Here is a 23774-nt window from a genome sequence, read left to right on the forward strand (position 1 = left end):
ATTCCTGCTCCAGATGCATACATCTTTGGGAAACAGCCCATCCAGCTACGGTGGTACATAGCACGATTTCTAAATATTCCAAAGCTAGTGATAACTTATGCTGGAAGGACTGTAGACAGGTGGGAACCCTAAAACATATGGTGTGGTAATGTAGACATGTGCAATTCATTTTGGTCCAAATGTAAATTCAGACAAATTTTTGGTTATTCGGCAATTCGGATGTATCTAAATCTCCAAATGAAATAGAAAACAAATAAATGAAATTAATTTTGTTACTAACAAATTTCAAATTTTTGGGAACTTTTAAAATTAGATACAATGAAAAACTATCGACTGATTTGAATTCTGTCTGAAGAACAGCTGGTTGTTAAGGAGCGGGCCAGGAAGCCAGCCGTAGCTCCCTTAACAACTGATGACTCAATCCGCTGTCAGTGGCCTGAATGCTAGCAATATAAAATTCAGAAAAAAACAGCGTGAGTTCATCCCCCCCCCCCCCCCCAATTTATAGCAGGCCCTTTGGGTCTGGATTTTAAGGGTACACAAAGAAAAAAAATGCCCCCCCCCAAAATACCCTAACGGACACTTATCTAAGCATACAGCCCGGCAGGTGAGCGAGCGGGTGCACCTCTCCCCCCCTCCTGAAGCATACCAGGCGACATGCCCTCAAAGCACCTTGTTCCCACTGCCTGACCGAACCCTCGTCAAATGCTCCCACCGACTGCCTGCTCCTCCTCCGACTGACGTTTCTTAACCACTTCAACGCTGGAAGATTTAACCCCCCTTCATGACCAGGTCATGTTTTGTGATACGGCACGGCGTTAATTTAACTGACAATTGTGCGGTTGTGCACCATTGTAACCAAATAAAATTTATGTCCCGTTTTTCCCACAAATAAAGCTTTCTTTTGGTGGTATTTAATAATTTCTGCAGTTTTTATTTTTTGCAGCATAAACAAAAAAAAGACAGACAATTGTGAAATAAATAATATTTTTTATTTTCTGCTATAAAACATATCTACTAAAAAAAAAAAATTTCAAAAATCCAATTTCTTCATAGATTTAGGCCAAAATATATTCTACATATTTTTAGCAAACAAAATCCCAACAAGCGTATATTGGATAGTTTGTGCAAAAGTTATAGTGTCTACAAACAATGGGATATTTGTTGTTAAGGTTTTTTGTTTTTTTTTTACTAGTAATGGCGGTGATCAGCGACTTATAGCGGGACTGCAATATTTCGGCAGACAGTTGGACACTGACACTTTTTTGGGGACCAGTGACACCAATACAGTTAGTGCTAAAAATATGCACTGTCACTAAACTAATGACACTATCTGGGAAGGGGTTAAACATCAGGGCTGATCAAAGGGTTAAATGTGTGCCTAACTAGTGTGCTTGTGTACTATAGGAGGTGCTTTTACTAGGAACACAGGATCCAAGCCTCCAATACTGACAGAACGGTGATTTGCCTTGTTTACAAAGGCAGATCACTGTTCTGCCTCTGTGCTGAATGATTGGCAGTTGCCGGCGGACATGGAACATGGAGTCCACGGTACCCACAGATCAACTCCCGCTGTGTATAATCAGGTTGCCTGCAGTGCATGTGTGCGCCCCAGATCCAGAAGTGTCAGATCATGTACTTGGTATGTCAACCGGCGCAGCAGTGCCACCTTCTCACCGTATAAGTTATAACAGGCAGCAAGTGGTTAAATAGCCAAGACGTGGAGTCATCCAATGACATCAGATGACCCCTTCCCCTTCCCATGGACCCAGCTCCATCGGGCGAGCAGGCAGTTGGCGGGAGTCTTCAACGAGGCCAGAGATTTTTTTTGGGGGCCCGGCGGTGCGGCTGGTGTCGGGATTATTTTAAAAAAAGCAGGCTTTCAGCGGGGAAGCCTGCTGACAGCTGAGTCATTGGTTGTCAAAGCTGGGAAGCCAGCCACCGCATCCTTAACAACCAGCTATACATAACACAGAATTCAAATCAGTCAACCGTTTTTCAACCGATACAAATTCAAATCATTTCTAAAATTTGGAGCTCGTTAGAAATCAAATAAACAAAATTAAATTAATGTCAACTAAATTCATGAATGCATCCGACTCTCTGCATTAATTAATACATCTGACAACCAAAAACGTTTCTAAATTTACATTTGGATCGAAACAAATTGCACATGTCCAGTGGGGTCCCAACTTAGGTATTGTGTCCTCTAGTAGGTCTGGTCAACCAATAGCAACCAGGTAGTTGTAGGGTAAGGTGTCTGAGATCAGCTGGGGCTGTCCCATAACTTTGCTAAATGGTGCCACAGACACAAGTTTTACAGATAAGGTACCATCAAGCAACCTCATTTAATATGAAATACTACATTTTGGTTATATATTTTGTATTTGTTATAATAAAAGGCCTAATTGCTTATTTAACTCCAAGTGGTGGAGGAGTTTAAAAGGACTCATTGCCAAATAATCCTATCCATTACTCAGCTGCAGGTCATTTCAATCTACATGAATTGATATCTCTGTTCCCAAAATTTGAAGCGTTGTTTGTGAATGAAGGTTATTTACATTGAACAACAGATCAAAAATCGAATTCCGTATTTGGGATCTGAAGCCTGTGATATGTATTCCAAAACAGGGATGAGTTTTCAAGTGATCATCAACTTAATTTAATTTTCGGGCTTGATATACCACCTGACACTATATGCCATTGATATGAATATGTACATGGCTTTGAGCTTCCACTTTATGTTACATGGCTGTTTGAGCCTTTTACCATTCATGTACAGTATGTTGCAATATAATTACATATTGTACTTTATTAAAGTGTCAGCTAATCTGTTTTGCTAGGATTGTAAGGTTTATACATTTACCCGACCAGCCAATGTCGTTATATGGTGGCAGGTCGACTCTTCTGCGCAAATTGCCGTAGCTGTATGGTGGCTCATGCGGGCGGGCTCGATGTCCGCTGCCGACCCAGGATTGCCTAGTACAGAGGCAGTACAGGTATCTGCCTGTGTAAACAATAGACATGTGAAGAGTAAAATATTTCGTTTCGGAATTTCGTTTTCGTCTGAAAACTTAATTTATTTAGTTACTCCCGAAATTCGTTTTTATTTATTTCGTTTTTCGTTCAAAAATTGCATTCGTCCGAAAATCCACATGAATCACGGTCGAATCTGTCTTTGAAGGCTTATGGTGTCTGTCGAATGTATAAAGAAGATTCGACGGAGCTAACTATATAGCATACTTTAGAACCCTATTAAAGTCTATGGGACTCCAACGTTCAAAATCTAAAGTGCTCATTTTAAAGGCTAATTTGCAAGTTACTGTCCTAAAAAGTGTTTGGGGACCCGGGTCCTGCCCCAGGGGACATGGATCAATGCAAAAAAAAGTTTTAAAAACGGCCGTTTTTTCGGGAACAGTGATTTTAATAATGATTAAAGTGAAACAATAAAAGTGTAATATTCCTTTAAATTTCGTAGGGGGGGTTGTCTATAGTATGCCTGTGAAGGGGCGCATGTTTCCCGTGCTTAGAATTGTCCCTGCACAAAGTGTCATTTATGCAGGAAAAAAAGTCCTTTAAAATCACTCGCAGCTATTATGAATTGTCGGCTCCCGTAATACAGAGAACACTCATTGAAAGTCATTGATAAAAAAATAAATAAATAAATTTAAAAAAAAGCGTGGGGGTCCCCCAAATTCAATTACCAGGCCCTTCAGGTCTGGTATGGATATTAAGGGGAACCCTGCCTCAAATTTAAGAAAAAATTTGACGTGGGGTTCCCCCTAAATATCCATAACCAGACCCTTCAGGTCTGGTATGGATATTAAGGGGAACCCCGCGTCAAATGTAAAAAAAAATTGACGTGGGGTTCCCCCTAAAAATCCATACCAGACCCTTTATCCGAGCACGCAACCTGGCAGGCCGCAGGAAAAGAGGGGGGGACGAGAGAGCGGCCCCCCCTCCCTCCTGAACCGTACCAGGCCACATGCCCTCAACATTGGGAGGATGCTTTGGGGGTCTGTGACCCCTCAAAGCACCTTGTCCCCATGTTGATGAGGACAAGGGCCTCATCCCCACAACCCTGGCCGGTGGTTGTGGAGGTCTGCGGGCGGGGGGCTTATCAGAATCTGGAAGCCCCCTTTAACAAGGGGACCCCCAGATCCCGCCCCCCCCCCCTGTTTGAAATGGTAAGGGGGTACAAAAGTACCCCTACCATTTCACAAAGAAAGTGTAAAAAATGTTTAAATAAAACAAACACACTTTTGAAAAATTCCTTTATTAAAAATAAAAAAATAAAAAAAGATTCCAGCGGCGGTAATCCACTCTTGCTATCCAGCGACGGACGGTCATATCTCCAGCGATGTCTCATGTCATCCAGCGCAGCTCAGCATCCTTCTTCTGTCTCCGTGTAGGAGACATTGCAGGCATTCCGGCGGCTGACGTTTGTTATATACGGAGGGCGGGGCCACCCGTCACCTGACCCCGCCCCCCTCTGACGCAAGGGGAAACCCGGGGTTCCCCGTGACGTATAGGTGACCCCGCCCCCCTCTGATGTAACGGAAACCTGCCTGTGTTACATCAGAGGGGTGCGGGTCACCCCTACGTCACAGGGAACCCCGGGTTTCCCCTTGCGTCAGAGGGGGCGGGGTCAGGTGACGGGTGGCCCCGCCCTCCGTATATAACAAACGTCAGCCGCCGGAATGCCTGCAATGTCTCCTACACGGAGACAGAAGAAGGATGCTGAGCTGCGCTGGATGACATGAGACATCGCTGGAGATATGACCGTCCGTCGCTGGATAGCAAGAGTGGATTACCGCCGCTGGAATCTTTTTTTTATTTTTTTATTTTTAATAAAGGAATTTTTCAAAAGTGTGTTTGTTTTATTTAAACATTTTTTACACTTTCTTTGTGAAATGGTAGGGGTACTTTTGTACCCCCTTACCATTTCAAACAGGGGGGGGGCCGGGATCTGGGGGTCCCCTTGTTAAAGGGGGCTTCCAGATTCTGATAAGCCCCCCGCCCGCAGACCTCCACAACCACCGGCCAGGGTTGTGGGGATGAGGCCCTTGTCCTCATCAACATGGGGACAAGGTGCTTTGAGGGGTCACAGACCCCCAAAGCATCCTCCCAATGTTGAGGGCATGTGGCCTGGTACGGTTCAGGAGGGAGGGGGGGCCGCTCTCTCGTCCCCCCCTCTTTTCCTGCGGCCTGCCAGGTTGCGTGCTCGGATAAAGGGTCTGGTATGGATTTTTAGGGGGAACCCCACGTCAATTTTTTTTTAAATTTGACGCGGGGTTCCCCTTAATATCCATACCAGACCTGAAGGGTCTGGTTATGGATATTTAGGGGGAACCCCACGTCAAATATTTTCTTAAGTTTGAGGCAGGGTTCCCCTTAATATCCATACCAGACCTGAAGGGCCTGGTAATTGAATTTGGGGGACCCCCACGCTTTTTTTTTAATTTATTTATTTATTTTTTTATCAATGACTTTCAATGAGTGTTCTCTGTATTACGGGAGCCGACAATTCATAATAGCTGCGAGTGATTTTAAAGGACTTTTTTTCCTGCATAAATGACACTTTGTGCAGGGACAATTCTAAGCACGGGAAACATGCGCCCCTTCACAGGCATACTATAGACAACCCCCCCCCCCCTACGAAATTTAAAGGAATATTACACTTTTATTGTTTCACTTTAATCATTATTAAAATCACTGCTCCCGAAAAAACGGCCGTTTTTAAAACTTTTTTTTGCATTGATACATGTCCCCTGGGGCAGGACCCGGGTCCCCAAACACTTTTTAGGACAGTATCTTGCAGAATCTTTTCTCTCTGTCAAATCTTTTTTCTCTGTCGAATATTTTCTCTATATAATCTTGGACTAATAGAGGTAAGGTTAGGCACATTCGAACACAGGTTCTATAGACACAGATTGTTGTCAGAGTCATGTCGAATCTCCTATTCTATATCGAACTGTTGTAACAATGAAAACGAAAATAAAGCATTTATTTATGTCGGATCTTTCGTTTTTCGGATTTTGTGCTTTCGTTATCGTTTGTCAAAACGAAAAACGAAAATAGCTGAAATTCGGACGAAAATGCATTCGGACGAAAACGAATGCACATGTCTAGTAAACAAGCAGATGCTGGTTCTGACAGGGGACATGTCAAAGATCTACTGTTCCCAGTGACCGGGAACAGTGATCTCTGTCATGTCCCTGCCAGCCCCTACAGTTAGAACACGCTGAGGGAACACACTTAATCCCTTCCCTGCCAGGGTAATTTTTACATTGATCAGGGCATTTTTATAGCACTGATCAATGCAATAATGTCACTGGTCCCCAAGAAGTGTCATTTGGGGTCAGATTTTCCCCCCCGCAATTTTGCAGTCCTGCTAGAAAAAAAAAATCACAGATCGCCACCATTACTAGTAAAAACAAATTAAAAAAAAGAGCCCCAAATCTATCCCATAGTTTGTAGATGCGATAAGTTTTGTGCAAACCAATCAATATACACCTATTGCAAATTTTATTTACCAAAAATATATAGAAGAATATATATCAGCCTAATCTAATGAAGAAATTTTTGGGGGGATATTTATTATAGCAAAAAGTTTTTTTTTTTTCAAAATTGTTGCTTTGTTTTTTTATAGCACAAAAAATAAAAAACACAGAGGTGATCAAATGGCACCAAAAAATAGCTCTATTTAACCGGTTCCCGAACCAGCGCACGCCGATGTACGTCGGCAGAATGGCACGGGCAGGCAAATGGGCGTACCTGTACATCCCTTTAAATTTGCCGTCCTGCCATGCTGGTCGGGACCCCCGTGAGTCCAGTCCCGGGTCCCGCGGACTCAATCACCGCAGGCATACCCGCGACCGTCTCACGGGGCGGCTGAACAAGGAAATACCGTTGTAAACAGCATCTCCCCGTTCTGCCTAGCAACTAGTGACGCTGATCTTTGCTCCATGTGATTGGAGCAGAGATCAGTATTCACTAAATTAAAGCCCAGCCCCCAACAGTTAGTAACACACCCCAGGAACATTTAACCCCTACACTGCCACCCACTGGTTAACCCATTAACTGCCAGTGTCATTTACACAGGAATCACTGCATTTATATAGCAGTGATTGCTGTATAAATGACAATGGTCCCAAAAATGTGTCAAAAATGTCTGATGTGTCCGCCATAATGTCGCAGTCACAATAAAAATTGCTGATCGCTGCCATTACTAGTAAAAATAAAATATTAATAAAAATGCCATAAAACTATCCCCTATTTTGTAAACGCTATAATTTTTGCGCAAACCAATCAATAATCGCTTATTGCGATTTTTTACCAAAAATATGTAGAAGAATACGTATTGGCCTAAACTGAGGGAAAAACATTTATTTTTATATATTTCTGGGGGATATTTATTATAACAAAAAGTAAAAAATAATGTGTTTTTTTCAAAATTGTCGCTCTATTTTTGTTTATAGCGCAAAAAATAAAAACCACAGGGGTGATCAAATACCCCCAAGAGAAAGCTCTATTTGTGGGGAAAAAAGGACGTCAATTTGGGAGCCATGTCGCACGACCGCGCAATTGTCAGTTAAAGTGACGCAGTGCCGAATTGCAAAAAGTGGTCTGGTCTTTGACCAGCAAAATGGTCCAGGGCTGAAGTGGTTAAAGCGAAGCAGTACCGTATCGAAAAAATGGCCTGGTCATTAAGGGGGCAAATCCTTCAGGGGCTCAAGTAGTTAAAGAATCAACTGGATAAAGGACTGAAAGTATCAACATTAAAGCTGGACCTGTGTCTTACAAACTGCTAAACGTGACAAGTTTTCTGGTACATCAGTCTTAGCCCCCGTACACATTTTCGGACATTCTGCCAACCAAATCCGTCGGATTTTGTCCGACAGATTTTGTCAGACGGATTGTGTCCGAAACTGTTGCATACACACGTTGTCGGATTTTGCGGTTGCCAAGAACGCGGTGACGTAAGCCGTGTAGGGCGGGACTAGAAAAGGGAAGTTCAGCACCACGTCCGGCACCCTTTGGGCTCCTTCTGCTGATCTCGTGTTAGTAGAAGTTTGGTGAGAGACGATTCGCGCTTTTTAGATTTGTGATTCAGATCGCTACTGCTCTTCGGGTTTGTGCTTGTCTTTGCGTATCTGATAATCAGTGCGTGCAGTCTTTAAGTATTTGTTGATCATTGTGGACTATATCTTGGTATAGTATGCTTTGAAAGGCATTTTTTATTGTCTGCTTGCTTCTGCTATTCAGGTCGTTCTTTCAGGCCTTGCTGTTTATCGGTGCTTTCTGGTGTCCGTTCTGACCAGCCGACCGTTTTCAAACCATGTTTCGTCTACGTACTCATCGTACAGTTTGTGCTGTGCATGGGCTTCGTGTTGGGGTTCTTACTTTGACACAAGCCCGGTCCATGAATAGGGAGAGAAGGCGTTTGTGGACCAAGAATTGGTTGCGCCAGCGTGACCAGTTCTCGCACATGCCTTTGCTCCGTGAGATCCGCGAGAATAATCCTGATGATTTCAGGAATTATCTCCGGATGACGGACCCCGTTTTTCACCGTCTGCTGGCTTTGCTGACCCCTTATATCATCAGGCAGGATACCTGCATGCAGCAAGCCATCACTCTGGAGCAGAGGCTCATCGCCACGTTGCGCTACTTGGCGACAGGGAGAAGCCTTCAGGACCTCAAGTTCTCTATAGGCATCTCCCCCCAGGCTCTGGGGATCATTATTCCAGAGACCTGTTCTGCCATCAACATCATTCAGGTCCTGCAGAAGGCATATATGAAGCTAAGTTTAATCCTTAAACATCACATTCTATGTATTTCATGATTGCTAATGTCTTGCATTTCTTTCCTCATTCCCTACTTACCATCATTGCAATATGCTCTAATTCATATGCTCTGCCCCTTTGTCCTCATGCAGATTTGCCTCACTAACTTCCCCACCATGCTCTTCTTGGCCCATAAAACTATAGTCTAGTCCAGGGGTGGCCAACCCGCGGCTCCCGAGCCGCATGTGGCTCTTTGCCCGGTTCCATGCGGCTCTTACGCTCAGTGGGCTGGTTTACAGTGACAGGCAGCCCGAGTCTCTGCACTCCTCTGCTTATGAGAGTATAAGCGAGGACCTGCTCTGCTCCTCCCACACATCAACAGCCAATCAGCATATAGTGTAACCCTCCCCAGCCCGCCACATTTGAATACATAGGTGCTGGAGTGAGGCTGAAGGGGGGCAGAGGAAGGAGAAACACACTGTATCTGAAGCCTATGAGATACAAAAAGGTATGACCACAACTACAGCAAAACCAGTCATACAAGCACACAGAGCGCTAGCTGAATGGGAACAAGATTGTGGGATTAGGGATGTCCCACGATCAAGCAATGTCACATGTACACTGGCTGCAGTGTCTTCCAGAAATCATGGGCTTCGGGCAGTGTGCAGGTTACTGATCTGTCCTCCCTTCTCCCTCTTGTCTTGCTCTGTACTTTTTTTTTTTAATAGCTGTTTTACCTGCACACTGATAAGATCTGCTCAGCACATTCTCTGTCTGTTGATAGTGTGACACACAGCTGGCTGTTAACCATTTAAGCTTCTTTTCAGTTATTTATCCAGAGCTCTGTGTGTGCTGCATGCTTTCTGTGATGTTTTTTGGAAGAATTTACTGCTAGTTCAGGCTAGAAGACCCATTAACTGTTTATTGTTATCCTGACCAGTTCACTGTTTGTAAAACAATTTGTATTTTGGAAATTAGATGAGCTGCTGTCTTCTGTGACATGGATGTAGTTTCAAAGGAAGATTACTGACTTGATCTGGCAGAATTGTTTTAAATACAGTGGAGCAACCCTGTGACACATTACACTTTTACACTGGGTTCAGACATCTCTGACCATCTCCTGTACCATGTCTGCAGTCTCTGACCATCTCATGTAGTATGTCTGCAGTCTCTGACCATCTCCTGTACCATGTCTAGTTTATATACTGTTTTTTGCTTGTTCGCAAAATAAAAGTGGGCCAGTCTGGATAAAGTCCAAGGCCAAATTTTTGTCCCAGTCCAGCTCTGTTTCCAGTCGTTCGCCATCCGCTCTCACACACCTCCACTCACCCCTCACTCTCACTCCCCCGCCCCCTCGCTCTCACATCCAAACAGACGCAGTCACAGACCATGGGAAATCACAGAACTCTAACATAAACATTGTAACAATTAACATTACTGCAGGGTCGCTACAGTATTTTCGTCAAATGCGCATGTGGGCAGTTTTTCATGTATGTATTGTAAATTGTTCTATTATTGTTTATGGATTTGGTTAAACAGAGTTTGTCTGTGTGAGAGTGCACACAGTGTTCATTGTTGAAAATGACTGGCCTGTGGTCTTTGTAGTGTTAAAACAGTGTGTTACATTTACAATAAATCCAGCTGAGCAAAAGTATGTGTGTATGAGGAAGGGATGGGATGATGTTCATGTGTGCCCATGCGTATGATGTGGCTCTTTGCGGTAACTTGGTAAAAAATGTGGCTCTTGGTCTTTGTCTGGTTGGCCACCCCATTGTTAAGTGACTAGACTCTAGTCACTTAACAATGTCTTTTGTCAGCTCCATAGTATTGCTTTCCACTAAACACCCCCTAAAATCTCTACAAATGTGATGTGTGTGCTTCAATTCATGCAAAGTGACCGTTTTTAAATTTTTGGGGTTGTGACAAACTTATTAGGAACCCCCCTCCCCCCCAACTGCTAGCTCAGCTGATAGCAATCCTCTATCTGATGACTTGACCAAACCCAATACACACTATACCTACCTTTTTGATGGTCACATTTATGGACGAATTCACCAAAGCATGTAGTGTACGGGCCTGCCTCAATACTTTCAAATGCATTTTTTTTTTTAACAGATTAATTTTCTCGATATGTAATAGCAGAAAGTCAAAATGTGCTTCCATTTTGTTTGCATTTTGTTATTATGACACTTCTTACCTGTCCCGTGGGCTGCCAATAGTGTAACTAAGGAGGGGCTTCACAAAGTATCACACATTATTTAGGCATTCAGCTCTCAATCAAGTGGAGAGGGTTACCTGTCCTAAACATCCCCCCTGATTTTTTAGCAAGAGCCCATCATATGGGGGGGGGATGGGGGGGGGTGATGACTCTCATAAGGGGACCTAATACTTTAGGCTTTAAATACTCAGTTCCCAAAATGTTATACTAATTTTCACCAAAAATGTGGGTGTCTAATCTGCTTGCAATGTTGATTTGGCAAATTACTCATTTTTGTTCTTGTTTCACTCCACAGTGTCTCTCAATGCCACAGGAATGGCAGACTGTGGCCTTTACCATTTATTTTTGAAGTTGTGCCTTTTTCACCAACAGTGCAAACCCAAGTTCAGAGCGAGATGAGGGGACAGTCTCTTCTTCAGATAATCCAATAATGTTGTGGGTCTGCTACACACACACCTTCTTTTTGTAACTAATGTATGTAGTGCATTACTGACCATAATCGTGCTAATTTTCAGCACCATGGCAGGAAAATGGCATGATTGTCCAAATTTACACCTCACTGTGGGTGCTTTTTACTAAAGGCACATCCACTATGCACTACAAGTGCACTGCAAAAGTACACCTGAAACTGCACTTGGAGGGCAAAGTGGAGTTGCCTTTAGTAAATCACACTCCTTCTCAGCACAAACTCAAATTTGACTACAAATGCATTTTATGCGCAATGAAAAAGGAAGCCACACATTATTGTTAATTAAACTTTTTAATACAAGCACCTTCACATGTGCGTTTCGAAAAGGTTTTTACAACGAACCAATAAATTGTGTGTATCCAAAACAGAGTTTAATGAGAATTTTGTTTCCTTGTTGTTTTTGTGTAAACAGGCATGTATTAAACCGTAAAATACAGAACACAGGAACTTACAAAGTTCAACTTTGAAAAGTGAAGACAATATCAGACCTGAGAATGTAAAAACTGGGCTGATATTGCCTTCATCACATGGGGTCTCACCCCTGAAAAAAAACTAATTTGGAAGATGCACACAGTGTGTCAACATGTGCTATCTCCCATCATGGGGGATCAATGTACATGCTTTGGGGCTGCAACCCCTTCATCTCAGACACTTTACACAAAACATGTACATTGATCCCCCATGATGGGAGATAGCGCATGTTTACACACTCTGTGCATCTTCCAAATTTGGAATTTTGATAAATACAACATTTTGTTTTTAAAAGAGCAAAAATAAAACCCTATCTAGTTTTTGTTGTTTCACACTCTCCCCAAAACATCAATGATGTTCTTCATTTTATTTTTGACATCATTGATGTTTTGTTGGATAATTTCCAAATCACAATTGCACCCCATTAGCTCCCCGATCAAGATCTGGGCACTTTCACTGGTAAAACGGGAATCTTCTTCCACATCACCTACAAAAAAAAGCAAAAAAACACACCATGTAATAAAAATAGGGTGATATACATTGCTGAGCTTACCGGAAGCTGTGTTCTCCAACACTCACCTGTTGTGGTGACAATTTGCCCAACCTCCACGATCTCTCCTTCCTCCTCCTCCTCCTGCTCCTGTTCCTCTGTTTGTACTTTTGGAAGTTGGCCTTCTTGGGGAGGGGTGTGGTCCCTGGTGTCCTCATACTTGCCGAGTCTTCTCTCCCCTATGAGAATGTAAACAAAGAATAATTAGCACACAGAGGGCATAAATAGGAATCTGAAACATTGCTTGGAAGTGTTGTACAATTGTGTTTTTGGGCCGAGTTACAAGGTGAGAACATTATTGGGTACACTTTGTTAAGCTGGAATACTTCCCTGCAGAACGATGTTTCTTACGAACGAATGAAACCATGAACTTGAAAGTGGCCATTTTAAAATGCACAACATGATATCAAAGCACATGGAGGAGTATGCAAGCAAGAATAATCATATGAACACACGACAACTACTTACTTTTTTTAAGAACACGTTTGATCCTTAAGTACTGCTCATGCTCCCTCAGTTTCAGGTCTGACCAGCGTTTTCTCAGTTGATCCTTGGATCGGCATACCCCAAAATTCTTATGAAGACTCTTCACAACTTTAGTCATGATCTTGGCCTTTCTGATATTTGGGTTTGGGTAAGGTCCATACTTCCCATCATAGTCGGTCCTGTTCAATATGTCGGCCATCTCCAACATTTCTCCAAAAGACATATTTGAGACCTTAAATCTTGTCTTCCTGGATCGGGACGTTTCAGGCTCCGGGCTTTCCTCACCCTCCTCCTCGTTAGTGGAACTATTATTAGTGCGCACCTGCGTTCTCTCCGCCATGTGCACTCCCCACTGCGCCAGAAGCGAAGGGGCGGGGAATAGTCTAGAAAGAACGTCAGGGGCAGCGGAGTTTCACGCATGCGCACTGTATATAAAATGCAACACGCGTGTATCGTCCGTACGATCTGGGAAGAGAGTGAGGCGAGGACATGACGAACGTGCAAACGAAGGTAACATTTTAAACTTGGTGCTTCACTAGACTAGACTGCTTCTATATAGGCCGATGTTGGGACAAGATTAGGAGGGTTTTTAATGGCATTCTTAGTATTTGAGGGTTTGTCTTGTGTTGTGTCTTGCAGACAATATGGATCCATTCCAAAATGTTATGGGGCTATTCCTAGAACTCTACAAGGAGATGCCCTGCCTGTGGCAGTCCCACAACAAGTTTTATGCCGACATAACAAAGAGGAACGCAGCGCTGGAGAAACTGCTTTCTTTGGTGCGGATCATGGTCCCCATGGCAGACATGGATTATCTGAATAGGAAAATTGGGGCCATGAGGATTACATATTTCAGGGAGAGAAAGAAGCACCTGGAGTCCTTGAGAGCAGGAGATCCAGATGCCGTTTATTCCCCCAGGATGGTTCACTTTGACAGGCTGCATTTTCTTGTAGACCAGGGGGTACCCAGGCCACCACTCAGGCCACCACTCTCCAGGCTTCCTTCAAGGCATCCTTCACCCCCAGCTGAGGCTTCTGATGTCCAACCTGGGCCTTCCAGGCAGCAACATGTGGTGGGGCCCAGCTTGAGACAGGTATTGCATTGTTAAACACATTTCTTGTGTTGCATTTAATGATATTAACTAGATGTTCTTATTGATCAGTAAGTTGTGATTTATCAAAGTGGTTTACATATCAAGAGACAGTAGTGACCAAAAATGATTGGGATGGGAAAGAAAAACGCTGGGCTCAGAATGATAGTCTGTTCTATTTGGTAACATTCAATAAACAAAAGCCAGGAGCACAAAATGGTGTGATTGGTGTGATTGATGAGCAAAAAACTAAAACTATGTCCCCTTGTCATACACAGGAAGACCTCAGTCGGGGCGAGGCTGTGGCAAGTGGCAGCCAGGAGGTCGAACAACGCCCTCCTCCTCGTGCCCCAGCTACAGGAGCCCAGCCACAGCCTCGAAGGATGCCTGGAGGGAAGTGCCCAAGGAAGACGAGAGAGTGATGGCCTGGGTTCAGTCTGGTCTGCCAGAAGATGCAGCCTCTTGAAGATCCACATCCTGGGGACATAAATGGCATCTGAATTTCCTGTTCTCTAGGACTTCGGGACCAGACTTCTCTCCCTGAGATATGTACTCCTCAGGCCACCAATTTTTTATATTCTAATTTGTTCATATCTGCCCTGGGGGCCAAAGGCTGCACCAAAGTAAGAAGTTTCTCCAGCGCTGCGTTCCTATTTTTATTTTACAGGGACCAAAATAAAGGTTTTTTTTGTTTGATGAAATACTTGTGTATGTGTTTTCCTTCCAAAAGGCCAGTTTATTTGTGAGCAGGCAGGTACATTTCAAAAATACAAAGTGAAATGAATAACAAGGGGTACCAACACTAAACAACCTCCTGTAGATTATAAAATAAAAACCAAAGATAAAAAATAAAATAATGTTGTTGTGGTAAGTTTACACACAAAAAAGGATAAATGAGCAAACTGTCTTTAAAGGAGATTTTTAGGAAATAAAAATAAAAAAGCATCCAAAAAAGAATAAACAAAATCGAAAATTGTATTGCTGAAATGGTTAAAAAAGAGTAATGAAATATGTTCGGGAGAAGTGTGTGTGACTATGAGCATCAAAAGAAGTTCGTTCTTGCAGCATTGTAAAGAACAAGAGAATGCGCTTGATGAATGAATTTTTAACATTGCAGCGCGACGAATGTGCTATATCGCTTACGAGCAGTAGTTTTACCTGAACGAGCGCTTCCGTGTCAGAATTTGAATGGGAGCATGCGTGCCACTTTGTCCATCTGAGTAGGCTACACATGATCGGAGTATGTCCTATCGGACCAGTTTGTCGGAAAATATCTGACGGAAACAGTCCGATGCATACCACACACAGTCGGATTATCCGACAACACGGTCCGATAGGACACATTCTGACGGATTCTCCGATCGTGTGTACGGGGGCTTAGATATGCGTTATTGCTGAGGAAATTTACCAATATACAACATATGAGGGCCCTGCTTGCACATTCTATGTGTTCTTCTTGGACTTGTTTGCTAAGGTCTGAATTTTTGCAGGTGCCTGAATTTCTATGATTAAAACATTATATTTTTATAATTTCTCTCATTTTAAATAATGGAAGATTGAAAGATTAGTTTAATGTGAAATCCTCTCCTAGTTAATGATATCATGCCTTGGAAGGACTGTTTGTCAAGCTAAAGGGACATTGGGGTTTATTTACTAAAGGCAAATCAACTTTGCACTACAAATGCACATGGAAGTGCAGTTGCTGTAGATCCGAGGGGGACATGCAAGAAAAAAAAAAAACAGCATTTTAGATTGCACATGATTGGATGATAAATTCAGCAGAGATTCCCCTCATTTCAGATCTTCCACTCAGATCTTCAGCAACTGCACTTACAATATCCCAGAACAATGGAGAAATTTGTCTAATAAATGGACCTGGAAGTAAGGAAATCCCAGGTACATTGAAAAGCTTTCAGTCAAATTAGACAGTTTTCTTTTCCTATGAATGGGACAAACGTTCAATAAAACCCCTGGTCTATTTTTATGAACCTTCAGAAATCACACAGATTCCTATTGTGGATGAGGCCACATCTGTTTGCCCAGATGAGGAGAGTAAAAAGTCAATGGTAGCTCCTCTGTTGTTCACTTAAATGAAGGACAACCAAAGAATCAACATGGGAGAAATCTTTTTTGGAAAGAACTTGAAACCAAGAAAAAAAAAAAACAAGAAAGAAATTATATATTTCAGGATTGTATGAAATAAAACATGATATTTCTGGGACGTTGTAAAAACAGACTTAAAAATGTAGAGTTTTTAGAAATCTTGTGTGTGTATAATATATATATATATATATATATATATATATATATATATATATATATATATATATATATATATATATATATATATATCCATATCCATAATCAATAGTTTAAGTATGCACATTTTTATCTTTATTCTCTGCGTATCATTATTATTTTAAATATGGACCGCTATGTACAATGCCTTGAAAAATTATTCATACCCCTTGAAATTTCCCACATTTTGTCATGTTACAACCAATAATGTAAATTTATTTTATTGGGATTTTATGTGATAGACCAACACAAAGAGACACACAATTGTGAAGTGGAAAGAAAAATTATAAATGGTTTTCCAATTTGCCCAGTATTTGGCTCCGTCCATCTTCCCATCAACTCTGACCAGCTTCCCTGTCCCTGCTGAAGAAAAGCATCCCCACAACATGATGCTGCCACCAGGGGCATTGCTAGGTGGCAAAAAGACCAGGAGCTTCAGCTCGAAGTCCAAGGCCGGACATACCTACCTGACCTACATACACTGACCTACCTACACTGACCTACATACCCTGACCTACATACCCTGACCTACCGGCTGGTTGGCATGTGGTTAAATTACACACAAGTGGACTCTATTTACTAATTAGGTGGCTTCTGAAGGCAATTGGTTCCACTAGATTTTAGTTAGGGGTATCAGAGTAAAAGGGGGCTGAATACAAATGCACCCCATACTTTTCAGATATTTGTAAAACAAAAAACAAAAACACATTTATCAATTTCCTTCCACTTCACAATTATGTGCCACTTTCTTTGTGTTGGTCTATCACATAAAATCACAATAAAATACATTTACGTTTTTGATTGCAAGGTGACAAAATGTAGAAAATTTCAAGGGGTATGAATAGTGTTTCAAGGAATTGTATGAGTTTACACATTGTGTAGCTAAGATATCATGGGTAGCTGGTTATATATCAAAAGATAAATAATCATAAATATGACCACAAGACCTTCAATTACATTTTAGGTAGAATCACATCTTTTATAGTAAAATGCCATAACAGGTTACTAGAAAATCAATTTCCCCTATTCCAACATATACCGTACTTCGGCTAAACAGGGTTATATGGAAAAATGGGAGCAGGATCTCCAGGAAAGTTTTGAGCTAGACAAATGATACTCAATAGTTTAGAAAGCTTTGAGGTTTCTTGTCAATACTTCCATCATTGAGGCAAATGATAAAGTGTTACTGAGTTGGTATATGGTACTGGCCAGATTGGCTACCCATGTCCCGGGGGGGGGGGGGCAGGATCTTCATTGTGTTTCCGAGGCTGTGGTCAGAAAGGGACGGCATACCATATATTGTGGCAGTGTCCTAAGGTGAGGCGATTTTGGATCAGAGTGTATCATGTTATTTATACCCTCATCAAAGTTAATTTGACCAAGTCTCCACAACAGAAAAAACAGGGATGCAACATGGGATGCAAGGTGGAGGAAGCCTCGAGAAATCAGAGATGACTTATTACCTTCACATTTGTATCTGTGAAAATTACTATTGCCAAGTATTGGAAGTCAGCCATCATACCTTTTGAACAGCTCAAACTTTCCTGGATTATGATAAATGAGCATCTATCACCAATCTTAAATGATAAAATGAAATTGTTTGGAAAAATATGGGACCCATGGATCAAATAATTCATCCACAGGCAATAACCGATAAGGATGCTTTCTGGAAGGTGAAGGTCGGATCTTGGAGTCCTTATCCCCTCTCCCACCTTCTATTTCTTCTTATTTACTTTCTCTTGGCCGCCTGTTCTTTATTTTACTTGTGCTTTTGATAACTCAGGGAGAAAGCATACTTTTGTACGAAAGATGGTGCAACTTTCCTCCCCCTGGATGAGGCAGTCCGAACTCACAAATATGAGAGGAGAACCTCAAAGCTAAACAAGTCATATTGTTATCGTTAAGGTAAACAAAGTGTACAATATGCTTATTTTATCATATAGCTCTCCAATGGGGTATGGCCCTCAGTCTGTAGGAAGCCCGAGTATACCAAAAGGTGTATAGAAATGCACTTTGGATATATGCTTGTGGCTATCTGTACAGACAATGCAGCCCATTATAAAACTTTAAATCTTATTGGTTTGTGCCTTCCATTTCCTTTCTGTTCATTATTCATTATGTTCTTTGTATGTACTCTACACAGCAGAGGATCCACAATGTGTAATATTCCTTGAAATCTTTTGTGGAAATTGAAAATGAAAATGTATTTCCCTTGATAACCTGAAGATAGACATTTCAAGTCTCAGAGTGTCACCCAGTGGCCAAGTAAGCTAATGCTTGAATAAACACATAAGTGGTTATTGGTTAGTAAACTAAAAAGAATGAAAGGACAGGTTCCCCTTGGGGTTTTCAGGCAGCAACAAGAAGCAGAAATAAATTTGTAAAAATATATTTATTTTATTAGTTCAAAGGCTTAATCGCCGTCATAAATTTAAAATACGGACTCTGGTATATGTTAGTACAGCATATCGATGGGTAAAGGATATATGCAACATTTGGTACAAAGATAGTTACAGGAACAGTTTACAAATACATCAATATTTCAAAAGCTACAAATAGCACCCATGCTACCCCAATGCATTTCGACCTCCAGGGTCTTCTTCGGGGGGGACAAAACCCAAGCAGAAGGGGTGATTATATCGTAGATTCTGCAAATAGTCAAAAGAAAAAAGACTTTTAATAAAAAAAGTTTTTTAGCCTACAAATTAGCTAATTATTATACCTTATTTCAGTAATATTTACCAGTTCCACCAAACCGTTACTGTTCAACCAGAGACTTTTATTAAAATCTGAAAAAGAAATTAGTGCCTTCTCTCGAAGGGTCATCCTGGTACCGCTGCCCTGCTGTTCTAACCCACTTCATCCACCCACCAAACTGGGGGAAAGAAGGGGGGGGGAAGAGGAAAATGATTTCACAGGGGCATCGATCGCTGACTTGCAAGAATTGACAGTAGCTGGAGTTTATCCAGGGGGACCAGAGGAACAGAAGAGGAGGTTCTTGGCACACCCTAGGTGGCCACACCTAAAAATAATGAAATATAATAAAATATAAATTAAGTGTTCCACGTCAAGATATTCTAAGTGAATAGATAAAATGTTGTGTTACAATATTGTACTATTATATAGGTGCATATATGAATATAAATAAGAAATAGAAAGTGGAAGAAAAGTAATGCTTAGTTGCCCAAATATTATATGTTTATACAAAAGCAATTTAGTAAAAAAACTGTGGAGTCACCAGTATGATGATTATCGTTATTGTGAAGTGGTGTTACTATTATTCGTAAATGATTAACAAGTGGTGCGAACAAACCAAAATGTGTAGGTTGTGAAGGAAAAAAAAAAAAATTTTGAAAAAACTGACACGAGTGTGTTTAAACCACTGACCCCATCTGCATATGGTGATGTGACTGTGATAGTATTAGTGATAGAAAATGCAGTGAAAACTAAAAAGATATTAGTAGCATTAATGATTGATAATATAATACCTGTATACTCTATCTGCTGCACTTGTTTTGTAGCCTGCAGATGATTAAGTTAGCCCCATTATGGCAAGTAAAAAAAGAGAGAGCCCCCAGTACCGCAGCAGCCCTACAACTAAATATAAAGTAATATAGTTATTCAACTTCACATTATATTAACGGAGAAAAACAAAGAAAGAGGAAATATCTCTCTTCAACATCCTCCATACCTGTTTCAATGATCTGTATCATATGGTGTTCCAGGAATCAAATGAATGAGTCCTGACTGCTACACCCTATTTATATCACTTGCTTAATTGTTTGATTGAGTATAGGTGTGGTTCTCCTCCTTCCTAAAAGGTGTGCCTATTCTCCGCCCCTCCACTGCTCTCCTCAGCGCCCAGAGCCATAATTATGGCTCCTGTCAGTTCCTCGGCGTTCCGGAAGGCAAACAATGCCCCGGAAACACCGTCGTCTCCGACGCAACCTGCGTGACGTCGCGATGATGCGCGTGCGCATGCGCAATGCAATACTCCCCATGAAAACCCGGGGGGAACTTGCGCAAGCACACAGCGCAACCAGCGACGTGCGGCGGCGATCATGGAATGCCGCCGGCACGGGGCTTACTCCCCCCAGCCATACCTAGCCGAGGGAATCGGGGGATAGGAAGCAACAATGAAGTACTCCCTCCTCCCCTCCCCGTGCCGAGAAGTCAGCGAAACCCCCGATATAGTCAGACCTCAATAATTTCAGCAGATCCTTGATGCTCAGGAGAAATCACATAAAGTGACAATGCACCAATAAATATAATACATATATTGCTAGTAATGCGAAATATTGTCAGAGAAATGGATACCACCACTGTTGTTTCACTGCTTCTTGCATGGTATTTTTATGGTAAAAATTCAATTATGATCCTGGAAAAAAGGGGAGACGGGAGAGAGAAGAAAGTCTCGTCACGCAGGTTGCGTTGGAGACGACGGTGTTTCCGGGGCATTTTTTGCCTTCCGGAACGCTGAGGAACTGACAGGAGCCATAATTATGGCTCTGGGCGCTGAGGAGAGCAGTGGAGGGGCGGAGAATAGGCACACCTTTTAGGAAGGAGGAGAACCACACCTATACTCAATCAAACAATTAAGCAAGTGATATAAATAGGGTGTAGCAGTCAGGACTCATTCATTTGATTCCTGGAACACCATGTGATACAGATCATTGAAACAGGTATGGAAGATGTTGAAGAGAGATATTTCCTCTTCCTTTGTTTTTCTCTGTTAATATAATGTGAAGTTGAATAACTATATTACTTTATAAATGTTATTTATTTATTTATTTTTTTCCTTCACAACCTACACATTTTGGTTTGTTCGCACCACTTGTTAATCATTTACGAATAATAGTAACACCACTTCACAATAACGATAATCATCATACTGGTGACTCCACAGTTTTTTACTAAATTGCTTTTGTATAAACATATAATATTTGGGCAACTAAGCATTACTTTTCTTCCACTTTCTATTTCTTATTTATATTCATATATGCACCTATATAATAGTACAATATTGTAACACAACATTTTATCTATTCACTTAGAATATCTTGACGTGGAACACTTAATTTATATTTTATTATATTTCATTATTTTTAGGTGTGGCCACCTAGGGTGTGCCAAGAACCTCCTCTTCTGTTCTTCTGGTTCCCCTGGATAAACTCCAGATACTGTCAATTCTTGCAAGTCAGAGATCGATGCCCCTGTGAAGTCATTTTCCTCTTCCCCCCCCTTCTTTCCCCCAGACTGGTAAATATTACTGAAATAAGGTATAATAATTAGCTAATTTGTAGGCTAAAAAACTTTTTTATTGAAAGTCTTTTTTCTTTTGACTATTTGCAGAATCTAAGATATAATCACCCCTTCTGCTTGGGTTTTGTCCCCCCCCCCCTGAAGAAGACCCTGGAGGTCGAAATGCATTGGGGTAGCATGGGTGCTATTTGTAGCTTTTGAAATATTGATGTATTTGTAAACTGTTCCTGTAACTATCTTTGTACCAAATGTTGCATATATCCTTTACCCATCGATATGCTGTACTAACATATACCAGAGTCCGTATTTAAAATTTATGACGGCGATTAAGCCTTTGAACTAATAAAATAAATATATTTTTACAAATTTATTTCTGCTTCTTGTCGCTGCCTGAAAACCCCAAGGGGAACCTGTCCTTTCATTCTTTTTAGAATATTTAGGGGTGTGCAGCCAGCTCGTCATTTTATTTCCATGCACTTTCTCTTTTTTCTTACATTTATTGGTTAGTAAACTAATCCACCAAAAAGAAATGAGGTTACACTTCTGGACCATCCTCTGTGTGGCTTTTTATGAATGTATTATCTGCAACTGAATACATAACAAGTTAAATATAAAGGAAAAAGATCACAATCACATCTCATCATCTGAAGGGGGACATACTTCACTGAAGCCAGGACACACAGCTCCAGCATAGCTAGACGACATTTTGGGGAAGAAAAAAAACTTCACTCATTAAATCAGCAGCCATCTTTGGGTCTGGTTATTAGCCATCTAAAAGCCTTCCTCATATCCATGTAATGTAGTGCCATGTAATGTGTCTTTTTCCAGAAGAATGACCGCAGTCTCCAACCACTCCTATAGCTTGTTTGTAGTCTATGGCAATTTCTTAATGAATGTCTAACCCTATACCGTAGATTCATATAGCTTGTCTGCAGTCTCTGATAGCTTTCTGTAGTATTACATGTATTTAATATTTTCTATAGCCCTTTGGTCTTGTCAGTGTCTGCTCTTAAAGGTTCCATATATCCATATATCAAAAAAGTTGACCACCATAGCTATATATAGCTCATTGACTGTTTCATTGCATAATAAGCATTTCAATTAACCAAACTAAATCAAAAACTTTATTGCCTTATTTTACAGATATGTTCAGTTTATCAAGACTTTTCTGGAAACAGCTGAATGGTTCTTCATGGTGGGATATCGGGTCAATTACTATGTCTTCACTGATCAGCCCAATAACATCCCTAATATAACCCTTGGTCAGAATAGACAGTTAATTGTCATAGAAACCCCCTCCTACAAAAGATGGCAGGACATTACCATGAGACGGATGCAGATTATTCGAGATTTTGCACTTGTACAATTCACCTCTGAAGTTGATTATTTAGTCTGCCTTGATGTTGACATGAAATTTACTTACCACATTGGAGCTGAGATCCTGAGTGATATGATTGGGGTTATTCACCCAGGTTTCTTTGGAGTACCACGATCACAATTCCCCAATGAACGCAGACCACAGTCTGCAGGATATATTCCAGCAGACGAGGGGGATTTTTACTACACTGGCAACTTTTTTGGGGGAAAAATAGAGGAGGTCTACAAACTAACCAACCACTGCCACCATGCCATGCTCGCAGATAAGGCAAAGAACATGGAGGCTCGTTGGCATGATGAAAGCTATTTAAACAGATATTTCCTGTATTACAAACCTACAAAGGTCCTCTCTCCAGAGTATTCATGGAACCCTTATTTTGGTGACTCAAAATTTGTACTGATAAAGAGATATATCAATGTTCCAAAAAATTATATCAGGATCTGAAGGAGACGAGCACTTTCTCCAGAATGAAAACAAGATTTTATTTGTTTTTTTATTTGCACTCAGGAAATGTATAAATTAAGGGTGGGATATAACTGTAACCCTGAAATTCATATAATCTGGCTGTAACCCTCATTAAAGTGGTTGTAAAACCCTAGAAAAAAAAAACCTGCAAGACAAAGGCGTAATGAGCTAGCATGCATAGCATACTAGCTCATTATGAATTATTTACCTTAGATTGAAGCCCCCACAGTGGTCCTCGTACACCACTCTGGCCAGTGACATTGCTCCCGTAGTTACTTCCAGGTATCATGGTCTCCTGCG

The 23774-nt window shown here is 41.4% G+C and overlaps 1 protein-coding gene across 1 annotated transcript in view; it reads left to right on the forward strand.

Annotated features, from left to right (window-relative positions):
* LOC143987431 (histo-blood group ABO system transferase-like) overlaps positions 1-23453 on the forward strand; it is a 66994-nt gene extending 43541 nt beyond the window's left edge. The window contains exon 3 of the mRNA XM_077486138.1: positions 22775-23453. Within this exon, the coding sequence (XP_077342264.1) occupies positions 22775-23453 (679 nt within the window). The remainder of the gene's footprint in view (positions 1-22774) is intronic.
* The last annotated feature ends 321 nt before the right edge of the window (positions 23454-23774 follow it).

The sequence above is a fragment of the Lithobates pipiens genome, unplaced genomic scaffold, assembly GCF_037356315.1.
Source record: "Lithobates pipiens isolate NorthernLeopardFrog02 unplaced genomic scaffold, aLitPip1_a1.2 Scaffold_1, whole genome shotgun sequence".
NCBI lineage: Eukaryota > Metazoa > Chordata > Amphibia > Anura > Ranidae > Lithobates > Lithobates pipiens.